General features: G+C 37.1%; 4 protein-coding genes across 8 annotated transcripts; 2 read left to right on the top strand and 2 right to left on the bottom strand.

Moving 5' to 3' along the window:
* Positions 1–603: 603 nt before the first annotated feature.
* Positions 604–4,690, bottom strand: LOC113774965. Of its 4 annotated transcripts, none has more exons than XR_003468849.1 (5): positions 3,903–4,690; positions 3,435–3,602; positions 2,957–3,198; positions 1,619–2,129; positions 604–1,529 (listed from the first exon to the last, which is right to left on the bottom strand). XR_003468849.1 is itself a non-coding variant. In XM_027319656.1 (4 exons), the coding sequence occupies exons 1-4, from the start codon at positions 4,521–4,523 to the stop codon at positions 2,989–2,991; spliced, it is 951 nt and encodes a 316-aa protein (XP_027175457.1). In that variant the 5' UTR covers positions 4,524–4,690; the 3' UTR covers positions 2,717–2,988. The 4 variants fall into 4 exon arrangements, 2 of the variants coding, with proteins under 2 accessions (XP_027175441.1, XP_027175457.1); XR_003468850.1 differs by having other exon boundaries at positions 1,619–2,117; XM_027319656.1 differs by lacking the exons at positions 604–1,529; positions 1,619–2,129 and having other exon boundaries at positions 2,717–3,198; positions 3,903–4,417; positions 4,466–4,690.
* Positions 4,691–5,921: 1,231 nt separating this feature from the next.
* LOC113781371 (SWR1-complex protein 4) lies at positions 5,922–11,820 on the top strand. Its single transcript, XM_027327293.1, has 17 exons — positions 5,922–6,277; positions 6,412–6,501; positions 7,055–7,120; positions 7,197–7,256; positions 7,364–7,420; positions 8,038–8,167; positions 8,300–8,367; positions 8,532–8,624; positions 8,758–8,805; positions 8,885–9,055; positions 9,498–9,608; positions 10,072–10,167; positions 10,458–10,532; positions 10,660–10,720; positions 10,888–10,922; positions 11,019–11,107; positions 11,367–11,820. The coding sequence occupies exons 1-16, from the start codon at positions 6,131–6,133 to the stop codon at positions 11,097–11,099; spliced, it is 1,389 nt and encodes a 462-aa protein (XP_027183094.1). The 5' UTR covers positions 5,922–6,130; the 3' UTR covers positions 11,100–11,107; positions 11,367–11,820.
* A 717-nt stretch (positions 11,821–12,537) lies between these two features.
* Positions 12,538–14,399, top strand: LOC113781383. Of its 2 annotated transcripts, none has more exons than XM_027327312.1 (5): positions 12,538–13,167; positions 13,288–13,403; positions 13,519–13,707; positions 13,831–13,882; positions 14,065–14,399. In XM_027327312.1, the coding sequence occupies exons 1-5, from the start codon at positions 12,757–12,759 to the stop codon at positions 14,083–14,085; spliced, it is 789 nt and encodes a 262-aa protein (XP_027183113.1). In that variant the 5' UTR covers positions 12,538–12,756; the 3' UTR covers positions 14,086–14,399. The 2 variants fall into 2 exon arrangements, with proteins under 2 accessions (XP_027183113.1, XP_027183105.1); XM_027327304.1 differs by having other exon boundaries at positions 12,548–13,167; positions 13,985–14,399.
* LOC113781397 (nifU-like protein 1, chloroplastic) lies at positions 14,311–17,068 on the bottom strand. The gene is made up of 3 exons (XM_027327324.1): positions 16,557–17,068; positions 15,031–15,167; positions 14,311–14,868 (listed from the first exon to the last, which is right to left on the bottom strand). Exons 1-3 carry the CDS (start codon positions 16,957–16,959, stop codon positions 14,680–14,682), a joined length of 729 nt encoding a protein of 242 aa, XP_027183125.1. The 5' UTR covers positions 16,960–17,068; the 3' UTR covers positions 14,311–14,679.
* Between the last annotated feature and the right edge of the window lie 3,602 nt (positions 17,069–20,670).

The following is a 20,670-nucleotide window of genomic DNA, read 5'->3' as shown; positions in this document are numbered from 1 at the left end:
AAACCATAATTTCATATTTTAAATCTTTTCATTTCATTTTTACTCGATTATCAACCATTAATAATTTCATCATCGCCTAATTTTGTTACAAACAAAAACACTAAAAGTAAAGACCCGGAAAGCAAAGGCCAAATTTAATAGGGATATTCCTTCTGAAATGATTGTTCATTCTAATCTTTTTCTGGAATCACATTCCTCAAAAAACCTACCCCTTGTTTGGCAGGTAGGAATGACCGAGAAAGCAAATGCCTTTCCAACTTATTCATTCCATTCCAACGTTAGGTATAATTCATTTGAGTGGAAAAGCCTTTTCCCTGCGAAATGTTCATTCCTCCAAAAAACCGTTTCCACCTTCATCGAAGGGTGGTTGATTTGGACTGTAAATCGAAGCAAAAGGATGATGGTAATGCAGCAAGATTATTATAAAATAAAATCCGCAAATAGGGATGATAATTCAAGATTCGTCCACAAATATTGGAGTGTTTGGATACAAAACTCATCCCAAATAATATTTTGTTTGCATCATAAACACATTTTCCAACCCACCTTTTTATATTCCCAACCACCTTTTTATCTCACATACATCACATCACAAAAAGTGCTACAGTAATTATTCCAAATAATATTTCAAATAATACCCTATCCAAACAAACCTGGACTTATAAGTAGCACATTAAATAGGGGTCATGGAGTCAGAGCCAGATTTCAGAATTACAAAATGAGCAGACAACTCATTTACCTCATCCGCAGTTCAGAGCAGCACGACCCCACTCTTTGATCTTCAGATTAATGTCTCCTCATTCAAATAATTGGTAATTCAACTGGACAGGCCAAGCAAGTTACCATCCAGGCCTAGTACTTCAAATGATCTCGTTTCTGAGAAGAAGTAAAGGATTGGATGGATATCCGCTAAATTCTTGACAACGAGCACATGCATCCATTTGTCAACTTGACCAGACAAATGCAGGCCTCGGTGCAAGCTCTGGATCTTTGACAATGGGATTCTCAACCGTACCAAGGAAGTCTGCAAAGCGACTCCTCTCATGGTGACAAATAGACAAGCTATCTTAACAAAAGGCCTCCATTCCTTAACCTTTATCTCAGTTTTTAACAGGCCATTCTCTTTATACCTGAAACAGAAAGAGAATCTACAACCACTCAAACACCCCGTCCTACCCTTGCGCTTAATTATTCCTCTAGATCAAAAGTTTAAACATGAGAATTAATATAGCTTTTGTGTAACTGAGAATGACCTCCATTGTCCTACCTCTACAAAAGCACACAATGTGCTTGGACTTGGATGCATATTGATCCACTCTTCCACTCTCTGGGTTCCACTACTGGGAGTTCACAACAAAAATTTGTCCATCCACATAACATTGTGAAGAAGCTCCTGGCATCTCTTATTTCTTCTGCTTCATATGGAAGCTTTTCCGAATCATGCAAAACTATACTAACATCTAGAGCTCCTTCAAGAAGAGGATAGGAGCTCAAATCTCCATCACGTCCTATTATTCCATCAATATTATCTGATGGTTATATGATAAGATCAATTGCTTTTCATGAATCATAAGATAATAAAGTCAATTCAATAAGAATTTAGATGGTCGGCTGTTACCGTTCTAAAGGAGCTCATACGTCAGTGGACTCAAAACCAAAGCAACAAAATTCTTGCTGGTGGCTGATCAACAAAACTGCCACATGTCCAACTGAACAACCATCACTACTGTATTTAGAGAAACCGGTACACCCACTTCCCGCCTTGCCCTTCTCCGAGCAGACAGCCGTTTTGACACATTTTCAGGATTTCTCTGCCAACTGGTGGTCCCTCTCAAGATAGTACCACGAGGATTCTTACGCTATAATTTGAGCCTTTGGGATGCCAGCCATAAAAAAAAAAAATCAGTCAAATCCAAGTGATACCCATATAACATCTGGAAAGGGTAAGCAACAGCCCTATTTGGTGATCCGAAGAAGATCAGTCACATCCAAGTGAGTCCCACATAACATCTGGAAAAGGTGAGCAACAGCCCCATTTGGTGTTTGAGGATTGATCTTCGAAGGGCTGTGGAGAAGTAGGGCTGACGAGTGGAATCTACCGTCAACATCCAGATTGCCTGACACAACACCTTGTGCATGCAGCTACATAAGTTCAAAGTGACATGTTTCTTTTTCTAATAATGCATAATACTAGCTGGTTATCCATCCATAAGCATTAATTTCATTTTGGGTAACAAGTCACTTCACTAAGTTATATAGGCTATAAAATCTCACAAAAGAGGTTAAACTGACATAGAAAGACTAGCACTATGGATGCAATCAGCTGAAACAGACTAAGCACTGAGCACCTCAGGATTCAAGAAATTCTTGAATTTGGCTAAAATTTCATTATTTTTTGTCATAGTCAGATGTTAAAAAGGCTGGAGCTGATCATATAAGTCTATTATCTTAAATTCCTTATTTAGGCCTACTGTTTGATAAGCGAATCTTGCATAGATTAAGACGACCAACGCAAATTAAAAGAATTACAAAAACTACTTTACAGCCCTACATGCAAATTAAAAGAATAGCAATGATTAGGAGAAACTGAAAAGGCAAGAAGCAATAGAAGTTTGCTGAAATCATTGCAGAAATCATATAGTACCTTTTGCGCACATTTGTTAAAAAGAAAGAATCTTGAGAAGAAGAGGCAGATTTTAGTAGATGAACAACATGGTTTGATTAACTAGAAAAAAATTCCATACACTTCATGATAGTACAAGTCAAGGTTAAATAAGGCATCTTCGGGTGTTCAACGAGGCCAATATCACGTATAGCCTCCTTGAAGCTTGTCACAGACTTGCAGTGCATAATTTGGTAACAAAACCTAAATCATTTTGCAAGAGAAAATCCATTGCAAGTTGGTATCATCTAAAATGTTTCGATGAAGTTTATCAACATGAAGGGACAGACTTACGCTTGAAATCATAAGTCAAAGTAATGGGTAAGTCATTCATAACCAGAGACTTTGTTCTGAATTGCTCTCTCTGCTGCTTCTTTTATACACAAGAGATTCATTTTTATCTCCCGACAGAGTCTGCCTTGAACAAGGTGCACGGGCAACCAAACTTTAGGCTCCACATCCACAATATAAGAAAGATTAGTATGAAATTCTTGGCCTTTAATAGAATCGGCTATATCATAGTCTCCTGTACTGATCTGCACTTTGAAAGCTTTGACAATGTTAGCACTTGTATGCATGTATCAAACAAGGACAGTATTTCCGGATACAAAATCTGATCAGTTAACGCAAACAATTTGCTCCTACTTGCTGAGGGAAAGATCAATTGATAAGGCAGTTCTTATTGAACAAGGAGGTCACTAAGATGCTGTGCACTTGGGAGAAAGGGATGGAGAATATAAAAAGAAAAAAGACCGGAGAGAGAGAGTTCCACCTGCTCAACGCACCACTTTCCTTGGAAGAGTTGGAAGTCACCTTCAATCATCTCAAACTCAATATCGCGCCTTTTACCGAAGGGTAAATTCTGAATTTCTTTCTCATAACAGTCAATGACACCTTTGGCTTTGAATTTTAGTCCAAATGCCAGGTTTTGCTGCCCAATCTGCTCAAGATACACTGACGATCAAGAATAGGCTGATATTGCAGCAAGACTGAGACAATATCACCAAGCACCCATTTATATTGCTATATTGGGCAGACGAATGACTCTGATTGTAATGGATGATAACACAAACAGGGTCGAAAAGTAAATAGAGTTTCCAAATTAACGTTTTTACAATGGGCAAAAAAGAGCTTTCTTTACATAATATATCAAAAAATTACACGCATACACAGGCACGCACCCAAAAAAGAAAAAGAAGAACGAAGAAGAAGAAGCTGGGAGGCACGAGGAGGAGGAGACCTGAAAGAGACGGGCAAAATTGTCCGTCTTCTGGAGCAGCTGGCTGACTGCAAGACCCGGTATAAAGTCGGCCAATTTCTCATAGTCGGTCAAGACGTTCCAGACGGATTGGAGGCTGGCGTCAACGGAAACCCTGGATTGGATCCTCCGACGGTTGTAGCCAGTTTTTTGAATCTCAGTGTCAACGTCGCCGCCGCCGCAATCGGCGTCATCCAATTCCTCGTCGCTATCAGTGAGCCGATCAGTATGATGGGGACCATCGCCACTGTCTTTGTAAGCATCCGGGATGCTCCAATTAAACTTAGACGGACTATTATAGCGTGTGCGATTAGTAGAAGCATTAGTAGAAGAAGAGCTGAATTTGGGCCTGTAACTGTAACACAAAATCAGTAGAGAAGGGCTCCTGTTCCATCTTCTGCAGCCTGATTTTGAGTCTGACGGCGCACCACCGCCAGCAGCACGGGTATTTGTTGTAAAAGTAATCCTACTTCTGCTGACGGCGGCTTTCCAGCTGTTGGAAGAGTAATAGTAGCATAATAAGGATACAGCATTCAAACCGCTGTGCGTCGTGTGGATGCTACTACTTGTATTAGTATTGTGGCCGCCATATTTGAGCTTCATTTTTCTGTTGCACTCCCAAATCCTACCAGTAGTGAGTGCTCTTCTGCTATGACGGTACTTGTGTCGGGTTGGCCGGACATTAATAATATCTTTTGTTAGCTTCCGACTGACCCGAGAATCATTATTGTATACAGTAGTACCCCCAAGCCTATTAAGCCAACTCTTACTCCCCCGAGACTTTCTGAACAACTTTGGGAAAAATAATACTCCTACTAGGCTACTACTAACCAATAATGCTGCCTTTACCACCACCAACCATAAAAACTATACACATTATCCGCATAATAAAGATTGCTCAAATTTCAAGGGGGAATTTTTTTTTTTTTTTTTAAAAAGGCTATTTCATTCTAAAAGACTAATTTCCCCCGCTTCTTCCGCGAAACTAATAAAAATTTGTCATATAATTTTATTATGGTTAAATTTTAATAAATAAATAAGTACTAAAATATTAACGTATTATCAAATTATTATATATTGTAATTTCATTATTAAAACCCATAAAAACAATCAAGCAAAAGTTATTTGAATACAATCCTACGTGATGAAACAAATACAACTAAAATAGTCAATTTTTCACTTTTGATACAAGTCTGTTTGGATTGTAAATTATTTGAGATATTTTTACTGTAGCACTTTTTGTGATATGATGTATGTGAGATAAAAAGGTGTGTTGGAAATTGTAATGATGATGTAAGCAAATAAATTTTGACAAATAATCCTCTATCCAAACAAATATACGTGTGTTTTTTTTTTTGAAAAAAAAGTGTTATTGTATTTTTTTTTTTGAGAAAAATTATCCAACATGATAATGTTTGAGAAAAATTCCTAAAGTAGTCAAATTATCATGTTGGATAAATTTTTTTTCTTTGTAGCATACGAATTTGTTTTCATTCTGGTCTACTTTTTGTAAAAATTAATAATAATAACATTAATAAATAAAAAATCCCAGTGCGAACATTTTCCATGCGCACTCTAATGTCGCCAAGCTTTTACGTGGAATGCTTATGAGACCCAAGGGGGAAGAAATTCAACATATTTTTAAAAAAAAAATTTACAAATTCTAAAAAAGTTATAGTAAAATTTTTTATAAATACCTAAAAAATTCATTTGTCGTGATTTTGTAGTATAGGACCAAAAATCCATCTCTCCGGATTATCACTTTTCGACCCATCAACGAAGCCTATCCACTTGTAGGAAGTTCCAACCCAACAAATTCGCAATGGTTATGCCAGTGATTATATAGAAAACGGGTCTTGGGTGCAATGAAAGCCCAATTGGACCATACACGACCCAGCCGCAACCAAGTGGGCCGAAATTCAGATTGGAGTGCATCAGCACTTTCTCGACTCGTCTCGTCTTCTTCTTCCAATCGAATCGCGTAGTGACTTGTTGATTTGAGGATTTTAATAATTATACATGGAGTACTATTTGTTATGAACGTCGAAGCAGAGGGATTTTGGTTGGTGTCTGTCTAATCCCTAATTACTACCCCAACCCATCCCTAAGCCAGCCAGTTGGAAACCACTCCAATGTATATTCTCTGAGAAAACCCTAATTAATTGATTGAGATCGCATTTGGGATTTGTTTTGATTTTCTGGAAAGGGATATGGATGCTAAAGACATCCTATTAGGATTGCCGAAGCCGACAACGACGCCGACGCCGCTTGGACATCAGCTGCTGCCTTTACCTGCCGACAAGAAGTCGAGGCCTCCAAAAGAATCTCAAAGAAAACCCGATGGCATCTCCAGAGAGGTACCGTTTTTCTTATTCCCACCATCCCCGCCCCCAAAGGAAAGATTATATACTTAATACTAGTATCTTGTTTTTAAATTTCTTCTGAAGCTCTAATAACAAATTTTGTTGGTTGGAATTGAACTCGTTTTTAGGTTTATGCCCTTACAGGGGGCTTGGCACCTCTCATGCCTTCGGTTGATGTCAATCACTTGAAACGTCGAGCTCAATCAGAGAACGAGAAGGTCCGTTAATACTAGTGTACCTATAATTTACCAAAACCAATCATGACAGTGCAAGGTTTCACAGAGATTGGGTGAACATTTACGAGATACAACACCAATCAACCCACCCTTTTTTTTTTATGGTTACAAAAAATTACTCATCCTCTGGAGTCTGGACTTGTATAACTTTTGTTTGTCCGCTCCCTCTTTGCTTCTATAAATCTTTAGAGTAGTCAACCACAGCTGAGCCTAATGGGTTGCAAATTCCCCATTTTTATTGGTCTGTTTATACTCTCTATGTTGTGCTATAGAGTTGGTTCAGTAGATGCGTACCTCCCTAGCTCAATTTCATTTCTTTTTTTTTTTTTAATTTTTACTTAGTCAAATTACAAGACGTTTGAGATTTGCTATTCACTGTTTAAAGTGTCTACTCTGAATTGTATTCTAGCTGTTGTTCCTTCTTCCTCCTTCCTTCCTCCCCCCCCCCCCCCAAACTCTTTCCTTCTTTACCTTTCGGTTGGATATTTCATCCCTGTTGATACTTATTCCATGACAATTTTCCCTTTCTACTCAGATTACATGGCAGTGGCTCCCCTTCACAAGTTCTGCACGAAAAGATAATTTGCAGTTGTATCATTGGGTATGTCTTACAAAAGTACTTCTGGAACTGCTACCTGTGTGCTTAATTAATTTTCCAGCCTCTTATCCCTTTGTAGGTTAGAGTAGTAAATGGAGTGCCGCCAAGTGGTGACTATTCATTTGCCAAGTACAACAAGGTTTGGGGGAACAAAGGATTTCATAACACATCATTTGAGTTGTTGGCCAATTGTAGTGGTTGATTGTCATTGTGGACGATTTGCTGATTATTACTGATGCAATGCAGTCCGTTGATGTGATCAAGTACACAGATGACGAGTACGAGAAGCACCTCACTGATCCTGTGGGTATCAAGCTATGAATGTGTATATTTTCTATAATGGTATAGCTGTTGCCGTCTACATTGTTGAAAAAAAAAGAACTCATTTTTCATGTGTATGAGAGCAGCAGGACTTAACAAAACTCTTCCTTTGGAATCTGTAAAATAATACAAGTATTAGCGATGGATTTTTCAAATCTTTTTACGTTGCAAAGCCTTAAGAGGCTCTGCAGTTAGCTATTTTAATCTTCTTTCTGATTAATCGTTTTGGGGGACTTGGTTTCTCTTAATTCTTCTTCCATTAGATTGAGTTTATACAGTAGGGGATTAATCAATGATGGAAAAGTTACACATAGCTCATTCTTTCTGCTCCCTGCTTCATTGTTATAGTCTATGTCATATGAGGTTACCTAAAAGAACTCATGGAGATAGCATCTTTTCTAGTTTATGGAGAGTTATGCACCTTCTCAGGAAATTTTGCTATAATTTTCATTTTGTGTGTTGGCTTTGAGAATTATTTAGCTTTATTCAAATATTACTAGGTTATTGGAGGTATTCCTTCCTAGCTCCTTGTTCATTTTGTATCTGTTCTTACTATTATGTTGTTGGGGTTTCCCATTGGCCTTTTTCTTCCCTTTTAGATGTGGACCAAGGAAGAGACTGATGAGTTGTTTGACTTGTGTGAGCGGTTTGATCTCCGCTTTATCGTGATAGCTGATAGATTCCCAACATCACGGACTGTTGAGGAGCTAAAGAGTCGCTACTATAGTGGTATGTAAAATGTGTACTGTAATTTTTGTTCCCATCTTGGGAATTCAAGTTTCCTTGATTTCAATAAGATGCTGAACTGCGTGGCTGTGCATTTTCCCCCCTCTGATGACTTTGGCTCTCTTTTTTCCTTAGTATGTCGAGCTATCTTGATTGCTAGAGCTCCTGCTCCTGGTGACATTGCTGGACACCCTCTCGTGAAGGTCCTTTAGAACTGATGATATTTTTAATTCGTTTAAGAATCTGAACCTTATAATATATGGTTGTTGTATGCTCCTCTTTAAGTTTTTACATGTGTTTCTGCACTTCGGACTCCTGAGGTTGGATTTCGCATCACCAGTCTTTGTAACTCCTTGCACTCATGCAGGATCCTTACAATATTTCACAAGATGTTGAACGTAAACGTGCACTATCAATGGTGCTTTCTCAAACAAAGCAGCAAGAACGAAGAGATGCAGAGGTTAAAATTTTGCTGTTGCATCTCTTAGCCCATAAGACTTACTTAATAAGCACTTTTATGGAGCCTTTAATAGACATGAGGTTGAATATTTGAAATCTGTTTATATTTTATTGCTCATGTTCTGTCCTTATAGGTTCTTGCGGAAGCAAAGAGAATCTCTGAGGCACGGAAGGCCGCAAAGGTATTTGGATATATATCTGTTTGTAGTCATGATCATGCATCCTTTTGGTATGTTGTAGATGATTTGGTTTCCTTCTCAGGGTACTGATGAGTTGGAGGTGCCAGCTATGACTGATACTGTTCCAGATGACAATGATGGGGCTGCTGCTGCTGTAGATTCTCTGTCACCATCTCCAAATGCTCAGTTCACATCTGGTGCTATTGCACCTCCTGTTTCAGAAATTGCTTCAACTTTAGCATCTCTTCGCATGGTATGAAATCCTGTGTACTCGTTTCCCTTTGTTGTGTGTCTTTTTACTCATTATTACTTCAACTACTTCTTTGCACCAGCTGATTTTGGCCTTTGGCTGCTGAAAGACTGGTTCGAGTAGCTTGATGCTACTATTTGCTATTTACGAGCTTCTTGTGGTAGACCTCCAATAGTTAAAGAGGAGCCCACTTAGGAAGCCTGAGACTTGCACTCGAAATCAGTTAGTCTTAGTAATCGTTATTGCTAAGCTGTCCTCTTGAAGAATTACCATGCATGATACATAGTGAAGGTTTTGAAATTGCACCAGGGTCTACTGCTTAACAATTTACACCACACACCCCCTCCCCAAAACATGACAGAGAGAGGAGGTTTTGATGGGGGACTACAAATATTTAAAACTCTATGTGTAGCCGATTTTTCAGCTTACTAACTATATTTTTCAGATGCGGGTGTATTTGAGAACGCATGCTTTAGAGCAGATGGTGCAAGCTGCTAGCTCCTCAGCAGGACTCAGGACTATTAAGCGCGTTGAGCAAACTTTACAAGATCTTGGGGTTTGATCCTGCCTCTCTGACTCTGAATGTTGATTTGCACTCTGACAGGGATTTTTTGGTTTCACACTTTTCCGCACATACTGAGCTTTGTACGAGGTTTTTAATCAGCATTATAGAGGTTTTCAGGAAATGCAATAACTTCTGTCACGCTTTTTGACATTATTGATTTCATCATGTGTTTTTATGGACTGTTAACTCGATAGAAGCTTATTATATTTTCTAAAGAAGAAAATGAGCTATATCCTTTTCAAGTTAGGAAGTGTTTCGCCTGCCTCTGAATGTTACTTCATCTTGCTTGAAATAGACTAGTTCCTTAAAGCAAAAAGAATTGGTTGAGTTTTGTAATTAGATCCTTTAAGAGTATATTGCAACTATAGTTGAAAATTTAATTTTACAAGCTTTTTCTTTTGGCTCCCTTTTTGCACTAGATGGACTAAACAAACACTATCTCTTTGTTCTATAGGTTAATTTGAAACCAAAAGTCCCAACTAAAGCTGTTTGTGCAGAGCATCTTGAACTGAGGAAAGAAATTTTGATTCTATTGAATCTTCAAAAGCAGGTATTTTGTTATTAAATCATTGGTTAATCTTGTTCTACCTGGATATAACTGTTGCACTGATCTTACACTAGTTGCCTATTTGCACGTATTCTGGTTTGAATTTTTTCTTAGTGGAATACCAAATCTTTTGAGCTACATAATCAGTAAATCATCTCTTTTGGCGGGTTAGGCTGCATCTAACATTGTCCCATCCCCATTCCTTGCCCTTTTAAATCGTGTGGCCTGCCAACCAGCTTTCCCAGGTGCATTTGTTATCTAAATTCTGATGCCTTAATTTGGTTGAGTGTCAGTTGCAATACAAAGAGGCAGAAGGCTCATCTTATCGTGATGGTTTATATGCTGAAACACCCGGCACACCTCCTAAGGTAATTGGTTTGTTCCTATCCACTTCCATTTATAAGAACTTATGTTCTATCGAGCCTGTGACAAGGATTTCTTTTTCTTTAATATTTTCTTTTTTTGCAAGTAAGCTTTTGATTTCTTTGTTGACAGCGTGTACAGCGTGCTGTTGAACAGGACCGAACCTTTGTACCAGATTCATTCAGTTTTGGAGGTAATCATAATTGGTAGCAAGCATTGACTATTACCTAATTTTCCTTTCTTCTTCTTCTTCTTCTTCTTCTTCTTCTTCTTCTTCTGTTTTCCCTTTTGGATGTGTTGTATTTGAACTTCAAGACCTGATATTTTTTCTTTTCGAAATTGACATTCATACCATTGTAGGTGAAAGAATGGGGAAAAGGGATCAGAAGCGTAAGGTATCCATTACTTAACAATTTCTTGAGTTCTTTGTATACTCTTCACTCTCTCAAGATTTATCGTCAATAATGTGTGTTTTGGATATGGCTTTCAAGGCTCCGGGAAGATTGTTAGAAGGTCCACCATCACCTGCTCAGTCAAAAAGGCCACGGAAGTTCAAAGCTTCAGATGGATAATTTTGCAGGTTAACATTCTGCTGATTTATTTGTATGCTAGTGCAATTAATTTGCAAGTGTTGCATATGCACATGCGATCCATTTGGCAAAATATGCATATCTGTATGGTTGGTACACACACTCCATTTGGCAAAATAATGGCATTTGGTATTTGATGGATATATTAACCTCCATTTAATATTTGAGAATATGCTACAATGTCTTCTGTTGAACTTCCAGTACCCTATTTTCATTTCTGAGTCATGGTCTATGTTTGTGTCTGAGCAGCTAATTAGGTGCTTTGAGCCTCTTGAGAATCTTCTACCTGGCCGCAACACAGTCGATCGTTCATGCTTAGCTGTAGATGTAGGTTAACGAGTAGGAGCATCAAAAAAGATTCAATTAGAAGTCTGCTGATGAATCCATCTTAAAAGAGTATATGTTACGTATCGCTTCCTGTGTGATATTGTTAATTTTGTAGTATATTGGCCAAAAAGAATCTTAAAAGGTTTAGCTGGTAAGTGATGAAGAGCATGTCTCTCTTTTTTATGTCGAAGGGGCCTTTGCCTTTGATGTAATCGGTTCTGTATTTGATCTGCCTTTCGATATAAGCTGGTCCCTGGTACTACCGAGCAAGTGGCTCTCAATTTTTAAAAAAATAGAGAGTACTTTGCCCGCACTTTGTGAATTTGTTAAAAACAAGGGTAAAATACACTAAACTTTCTTGTGGTTTGGGTTATTATCATAAAATCTTCTCATTGTTTGAAAATCCCCAACGAACCTCCTCGTGATTTGGACTAATTTGACCAATGAATGGAAATCGTCCAATTTAATGTTGATAGAAAGTAGCAAGCCATTTATGTAAAAATATATTGTTGTATTTTTTTTTTTATTCTTGAACTAAAAGTGAAAGATATATTGTTGCATTTTTTTTTGTCTTGAACTAAAAATGAATATGAATAGCCACGTAATCATATTCATGAGAAAACTTAATTACTATTCCAATGAATAGGGGTTATACTACTATTTAATAAATATTATCACATTGTAATAAATTTCCAGGCAAAACTTTTATTTGCTAATTCAACAAATAATCTTCAAATGGTATAACTAAGTGTGGGAATTACATATATGAGAGATAAAAATATTGAAACTTCATTATCGTTTGTTTAAGCAAGGATTGATTTTTCCAACTATTAGACGCTCGCTCATTAGTAGCATATACCTAAATTACTATGTGGATGAATTTATTTATTTTTTCCCCAAAGTAATCATACTCTTGCTATATTATGGTGAGAGGGGGTTATATAGTTGTGAAAATATAGAATTAACCCATGAACCAAAGGAACGTTCAAGAGTTTAAACCAACCCCTGGTATGGGGAATATGAGATTTGTGGTTTTTTTTGGAAGAAAAAACTTTGACGAGAGCCACGGTGCAAATAAATCTTCTTTGAATAAAGAGAGAAAATTCCACGTCACGGCAATCACTGTAAATTGTGGGAGAAGGAAACCAGCCAGTGGACAGGATTTGACTTTTGAAGAGGAATGAATGAATAGGAACCGTCTTATCTCTCCTAAGTCGAGATAATGAAGATGAAGCGGACGCATCTTTAAATTAAAGTGAAACGGCAGCAGCAGTCTGGTAGTGAGAAATCCTCCTCCTGTCCTGTTTAGGAGATGTTTGGAAACCTGAATAGTCCAGCAGTCGTAGGAGGAGAAAGAGTGTGGAGTAGCGTTGGCGTTGGCGTTGGTTCTTCCGTATCTCTTATTCTTGTCAACAAGAAGAAGAAGCTCCCTGATCATATTCATTATAATACCACCAGGATAGCAACAAAAATATGCAGCAATTGGAGGAGGAGGAGGAAGTTGTCCCCCGGAATAGCAAATACTAGAACTAACAGCAACAATAATACTCCTCCTCCTCCTCCTCCTCCTAGGGGGAAATTGCCGACGATGATGGTCTCAATAATATTATTTGGATGCGGTTTCACGTTGGGTCCTCTGATTGATGGACTACATTCGCGGGTCGACCTTATGGTGTACCAGACGGGAGCCATTGACATTGGCCCGCTTCACACCAATGTTTGGGTGAGTGAAATTTGCGTGTCAACAACAGCCTTTTACTTCTTGGCTGCCCGTGATGTGATTGAATAAACTTCTTGGCTGATGCTGATAACAACCACCTTTTACTACTACATATGTATATAGGTCCCGCCATTGCTTGGATTGTTCTATGCTTCCGTTGGCCTGCTTCAACTCCAGCTTGACGAGAAGACGGCTCCAAGAATAGGTAGCCTCCGGGAGAAAACTGCGGCCTCCCTCGCGTGAGTTTGTAGCAGCTATATATAGACCTAGCGTCCGGTAGAGTTGGTTCATTTATATGCATGCATCTACTACTACCAACTGCTAATTAGTCTTTTTCTCTTTCTTCCGACTCAGGGCATTGGTGTTGTTTATCCAAGTAAGTGCGGAAATGTACCAAGCTGGGGTGCCGGATAACATCGAAGCTTACGTACTGTTTGCGGCCGCGGAACTCATATGGTTGCTGATTGATAACACGGCAGCCGGATTTTTACTGGCTTCTGTTGTAGGCATCGCTTGCCCGCTCGCAGAGATTCCCATAATGAAGTAACACACACAATCTTTCTTTCTCTTCCAGTTATTTTCTTGAAGGACAAAAGCTTTGTATTTTATACTGGTATCAAGTACGAACTAAATTGATAAACTACCATGTAATGTTGTTTGGCGCAGGTTGTTCAACCTATGGTACTATCCCCGAGCAAACGTTGAGATCTTTGGTCAGGTAATCACCGGATTTTTTTTTTTTTTTTTGGTGCATCTTTGGTGTCAAATCTTTTTATGACACACGCAACTCACAAGCCCTCTGTTCTTTCCATTCGTGCAGGGGCTCGTCTCTTGGACTATCACTTGCTATTTCGTCTACACTCCGTTTTTGATTAATTTATCACGCTATCTAAAATCAAGGCTTGCGGCTTCTGTGGATGAAAGCGAATCAGAATCTGCCTAGGCAACCCCTCATATTCATTCCTTCATCAGCTGATAGACAACTGGATCTTCCTCAAGCACCCGAAATGAACCGGGATCATGGGATGAAGATGGAATCAACCACACTCATCACGGGAAGACGGGAATTTGAATGAACTGAATAACATAAAATCATCACACTCCCCTCCTATGTAATGTAGTATTTGAGATGGACACGATAAGCAAAGCACTACCAACATGTCTGCTGTTGCTGTTGACTTCATCTGCTTGAATCAACATGGTACTGTGTTGTAGAGTGGCACGGAATTCGTTCATATTGTGCGCCATGTATGTATGTATGTATGTAGTCGAGATAAATTACAAACCTATCAGAGGGCTTTGCAATTTGCGCTCTCTCTTGACAAGAACCCCTTCAGTAGTGCCCAAAACATTCTGAACAGAGCATGTAAATTAAGCTGCTAATAATAATCTTACACATCTACACTCTGCCACCTGCACAGTGTGCCCACCAGAGATTGTGCTGTTGTTTAACCTTGAGCCACCGTATCAAAATCATCAGCAAACCAGAGCGTCCAAAGCTTTCAAAGCAAGCAGCTAGTCCGTGAGAACAACATTCGCAATATCAGGGAACTTCTCCCTTATTGCTGCTTTGATTCCCAATCCAATAGACTCAGGCCCCGCATATTTTACAACGCAATCCCCTCCCTCAACAGATAATACTTGTATGCTACCACCATAATTCTTAATGGCTGGTCTCAGTATGTCCAGATGACCGTCCACTGCCTGCAAATGTGGAGATTCTTGGACCATTAATAGCTGCACAATTCATGCATAAGCAGATCCATGGGCAATTGAGCAGCTACCCAATTTTTTTTTTTTTTAAAGAAGAAGAAAAAAAAAAGAAACAAACAAACAACAACACCAGGGGGTTGAAAATGAACTCACCTCAATAGTGGTCTCGTCTATTTGCTCATCATACACCTGGCAAATTTCCTTGATAGCATCACCAAATTTTTCCTTGAGTACTCTTTCAATCCCCAACTTCATCGTTGTAGTTGAACTAGGACAACTTCCACATGCCCCTGTTTATCCATAGTACAAGTGAAATCTGTATCAGATGCAAAGAAAACATGATTTTGTAAACCATCTGGGTTGGTACTTAATTTCTGAAGGTTCAGAGATCCAAGGATCAGAGCAACTAGAGTAAAATGTTGGCTTTGTTACGTACACATCAAACTATTAAAAAAACTGTTTTTTTTTCTTTTAAATTCCATCTGGTTTATCAGTAGATGGGGTGAAAAGGTCCTCGAGCAGCTTAACCACATTAGGATGCACAGCATAAGATGGTCTACGAAAACATGGAGGAAAAGTAGGTTCTTTATTCACACCAATATAATCATATAAACATATACCCACAGAAATTCTTGAATAGCAATATGTCGTGGCTCAACATGCCTTGAGAATGTAAACTAAAATGTTCCTTCCCCATATGGAGTCTACGGCCCAGGCCTCTCCTTCGCTCCCTACTGGGGAATCTCAATGTACATTATGGTGGCCATTCGAGGGATGGATGCAACCCCAAAAGGCTCACTGCCTTGGAAACTTCAAGTCAAAGCATGCCAGCAACCATTCTGAATCTCTGGCAGATTATTGGAATCAGAGCTGATTCTCTAAAGGATGAGGAGGTTGAAGCTGTTCTCAATGGCACACCAAACGGAATAGGGTTAGAACAGGGCAGCTTTTGGCTGTGGGATGCCTGGTTGTAACTGTAAAGGAGGAGGTGATTTCAGAAGCACTAAGTGACACCTCAGTAGTCAGTTTATTCCAGTTTGATGCCTTGTTGTATAGCCCGCGTCAAAACAGAGGCATTTGACCATCAGGCAGAAAATCTCTTTATTCTTTAAGGGCTGCTTCCAGGATGGAGTCTGGATTGGTAGGGAAGTGTTTTGATGCAATGATGATATCTTTAAAAGTCAAGACAGCTAACTAGTAAGTAATTGGTCTTTGGCTATTGCAAGTTGCGGCTCAAACTTGAAAAAGTATAATAATTTCTTCCTCGGGGAGGGGAGGGAGCGAGGGAGGTGTGAATGATAGAGAGAGCATCATCATAATCCATAAGCATCCATTGTTGTGTTGTTGAGAGTTCAGACCAAGGCGCAAAAGTGACCCCTTTGCGTTCTTAAAGAACGCACGAAAGTTTCGCAAGTAAAAAGGCCAAACATTCAAAACCAGAGAAATTTGAGATTAAAGTTGAAGTGATCAAACTATAATGATAAAGTATTACTGTGAAACAAACAACTGGGGAGGGAAGGAAGGAGGCTGTATTTGAAGGCTTACAACGTTGACGAGGAGCAATTAGAATTTGGTAGCGGCTGCGCTGTGCTAAGTAAATATTACTAGTATATTGCTAAAAGAATTCAGAATTTAGCAGTACTACTGCTACGAAGTATGGAAAGGGAAGGAAGGCAGACCTTGAAGCTTGAGAGAGACGATGCCGTTTTGAACGGATACAACGTCGACGTTCCCCCCGTCGGCGATCAAGTAAGGACGCACGTCTTGGAGAACCAAATCGACATTTTCCGGGGTAAGCTCAAATTGGTCGGCGGCAGAGTAGAGTCCCTGGGACCCACTTGCTGACGAGCTCATCTTCATCCTCCTCGTAGTCTTCTTCTTCTTCTTCTTGGTGTTATCAGTAGCAGTAATTGAGAAGGGCAGGGGCGGCGGCGTTGAAGTTGAAGTTGAATTTGAAGAAGAAAAGGAAAAGTGGTAGCTAATATTGGGTAATCTTCGATGGGATGGAACTTGGAATGGTGGTACAAGTAAATTGGTGGTGGTGCAGCTGCTTGCTGCCGCCGCCGCCGCTGCCATATTCATTCCTTCGTCAGCCGAGCTTCTGTTCTACCACAAATTCTCTACAATTTACAAACGTTGCTGCCAGGAATTATTAATGGATTGGACTGGACGAGATTTTTATAAAAATCCGGTAGGTTAGGGTTTGTCTGGTCAATGGCTTACTAGAAAAAATTTATTTGTTTGCACCGTTAACCTATTTTTAAATTTTTTTTTATTTCATATACATTATATAAAAAAAATATTATATCTTTTCCTCTATCTATGCCCTATTTTAACGGTGAGTTTTTTAGTATTTATATAAAACTTTAAATGCTACATCTTATGCCCCATTTTAATGGTGAGTTTTCTGGATGTTTATATAAAACTTTTGGCTTATTTGGATTGTTAGTTTTTTGACAAGTTTTTTAATGACTAGCTATTGAAAACTCAAAAATTTTCTTAAAATTTTTAAAATACATACATCAAAATATCCAAAAACAAACAAAATTTTTTTTCCTTTTTTCCTTTCTTTTTCTTCCTTCTCCTATCTCAACCTATCACCGTTCACTATCAACGCTAGCATTGGTGGAGAGAAAAAAATGAGGAATGGATAGGGAGAAGAGAACGAAAGCAATAAAGAAGGGGGGAAAAAAATAGCCTAGTATTTTTGGAATATTTTGTATAGTTGACCGAAATATAATCAAAAATTTAATTTCAATATTTCTAAAACTTATAAAAATATAAAATAATTATGACATCATATTGACATCAATATATTTATTAGAAATATCCGATCAATCCAATCAGTTGACCTTTGACTTAATAGTTTAGTCAAATCGCTATCCAATTCGAATTTGACAACATTGATTAGTGATAGTTACAGCAGGTGATAGCAAGGTGGAAGGAGAATATATAAAAGAAAAGGAGAAAGGAAATTTTTTCAAAAAAGATCAATTTCTTCACAAAAAAATTTCTGCAACTTCTATAACATCAAGTTATAGAAAAATAAAATTTATACAAGCATCCAAAAAACTTACAATTCAAATGTGTAATGTAACTTAATGTTGTAGAAAAACTTGTGTGTAAGATTTTGAGAAAAAAATTTCGTTTTTCTTTTCCTTTTCATTTTCTTTCCTTTTTTATTTCTTTTCTTCTTGTTCCTTCATTCCTCCCACCCCATTGCTTGACGCTAACAGCCACTATCACCTCACACTCCTTTTTTTCCTTTCTCTTATCCTCTCTTCCCTCTCATTCTCTTTTCCCCCTATTCTCTCGTAGTCCCTTTTTTCCCTCTCTCTCCTTTCCCTCCTTATCCCTCCCTCTCTCCCCTAACCCCTTCCCTTCCCTCTCTCCCACCTCTTTTCCCCTCTCTCTTTTATTTTATGAAGAAATAAGAGAAGGAGAAATAAATGAGGAAATAGGGAAAGAAAATGGGAGTGCGCTAGGGCGCCAGTGCTAACAGAGTGAAGTGGGTCGAGGTAGGGGAGGATGAAGAAAATAAAGGAAAGAAAAAAATTTGAATTAATCTTCTATACACTGATAATATATACACTTTTACTATTTGATACATGACACATAATCTGAATTTGAATTTGAAACTCAAATTTGCAAATGTATCATGTATCCAACCGTGATATTATGTACACTATCAATATATATAAGATTTATTTGTTTTATGATAATTTAGGATGTGTATATTCAAAATTTTAGAGTGTTTTTAAAAGGTTATTGTAAACAAAGGTGTAAAAAAACTTGTCCATTAAAAACATGACAAAAAAATGGATGCTAAACAGGCCTTATACTATATATAAAAAGAGAACATCAAGTTTGGAATAAACTTTTTTGTCATTTTTGGGATTTCCAACTTCATTCTCGCAATCACTTGATTGTCTATACTGTATATAAAGCAACAGCATTGGGTTTAGCGTAAACTTTTCCTATCACTTTTAAAATTTTTAACTTCGTCCTCGTAATCACTTAATTATGCTTTTAGCACTTGATTGCATGTTGTTAACCAATGTAACTATAACTAATTTTTAACCATAACTATCCTTTTTTACCCATAAACCCCCACAAAACATTATAACCACCAAATTAATTAAAACTCTATTAACATAATTTTAAAATATCAAAGTTTTTTTTTTGTTTATTAAAGGTTTATACCAAATTCTTCTATAAAATAGTGATTATTTCTAAATGGTACATACATGGGATACGCCTTTATCACTAGAAATGAAACATGAAGCATAATCTTTAGAACTAATTTTTTTTTTCATTTTTATTATACTAATTTTATCCTCATATAAGTAAGGATTTACACTTAACCACTACAAATAAATTGTTGGTAGTTATTAAATTTAAATAAATTCTATTAACTTCTATTGTTTCAATAACTGCTAAAAATTTCTATTGTTTTAACCTTTAATGTCTTCTTATATTTTTTAAAAAATTAGACTTCTTATTACTACTACATTTTTATCTTAAAGAAAACTATATATTTTTAATGTGCATGGTCATAGGGTGTGCTTTTTCCACAATGTATATAAATAAGGGATAATTTCAGAAACCTCCATTTGCGATTTTTGACAATTTCACTATCTCATCACAAGATTTTAAAAATATTACTTACCTCCCTTGTTAGCCATTTAGGACCCCATACTCACCCCATCTATGTCAAATCATTTTATTACCCTTACAACTTAGGAAATATTACGTAGTTATATGGAGAAAAATAATTGGGTCATATGTACTAAATTAACTATAATTTGGAATGTAAAAATTTTAAAATACAAAATACTAAATTTTATAATAATAATTGTCAATATTTTAAAATTCTTTTTCTATATTTTAGTAGCTATTGTAATTTCTTCCCCCTAAAAAAGATTAAAATTCCGATTGAAATATTATTTTTACGAAATTACACAAAAAATTAGGTAAAGCATTAAAATATGTTCACAATTAAATTTTATTAAGTTATGGATAAAATATAACTATACACAAGCTATTATTTCTTTTCTTTTTAAAATCTTTTTGCGTTTATTTTTTTCTTTGTATATGAAATCCAAACAAGATGGTTAGAAACGATTTTTTACTTTGATTTACTTGTTCCCCATTAAAATTACTTCATTTTTATTAATCCAAACATTACCTAAGAGTTGTTATTTTTTTATTACAAATGATGAAAAATTCTTGTAAGTCATGTGAAATAATAGATCTCATAAATAAAGGAAGTACTAGGGTAGTAGTGCCTACGCAAAGAGTGGATATGTTTGGTGCATGTGGTTAAAGAGAATTTTAAGGTAGTTTTTTGTTGGTGATTATGTTGTTATTTTGTGGAACTTTGAAAGTATTTAAGTTGGTAGGAAAGTAAGTAAATGAAGATAAGAGTGGGATATCATATTAAACGATAATATTTCATAGCATATGTTTCAATAATAGATTGTCTACAATGGCCATTTAAGTCTCCCTTTATTTATATTATTATTCAATTTGCATTTCACAGATTACAGGTGATTTCATTAATTATATATCTATTATTAGGGTTAAAATGTTAATCAACCCGTTGATCAACAAGAATTATAGCATCTATAAAAAAGTCATTTAAGTGTCCCTTTCTTTAGATTATTATTCAATTTAAATTTCATGGATTACAAATTTCATTAGTTATATGTTTGTTTTTGGGGTTAAAATTCAAAGCCATACTCATTCTTGTATGGTGTGAGGTTTTGTTTCGCATCTTTTTGATTTTTTTTT

The sequence above is a fragment of the Coffea eugenioides genome, chromosome 1 (assembly GCF_003713205.1).
Source record: "Coffea eugenioides isolate CCC68of chromosome 1, Ceug_1.0, whole genome shotgun sequence".
NCBI classification, from domain to species: Eukaryota; Viridiplantae; Streptophyta; class Magnoliopsida; order Gentianales; family Rubiaceae; genus Coffea; species Coffea eugenioides.
This window is presented reverse-complemented; position numbering and strand designations above follow the sequence as displayed.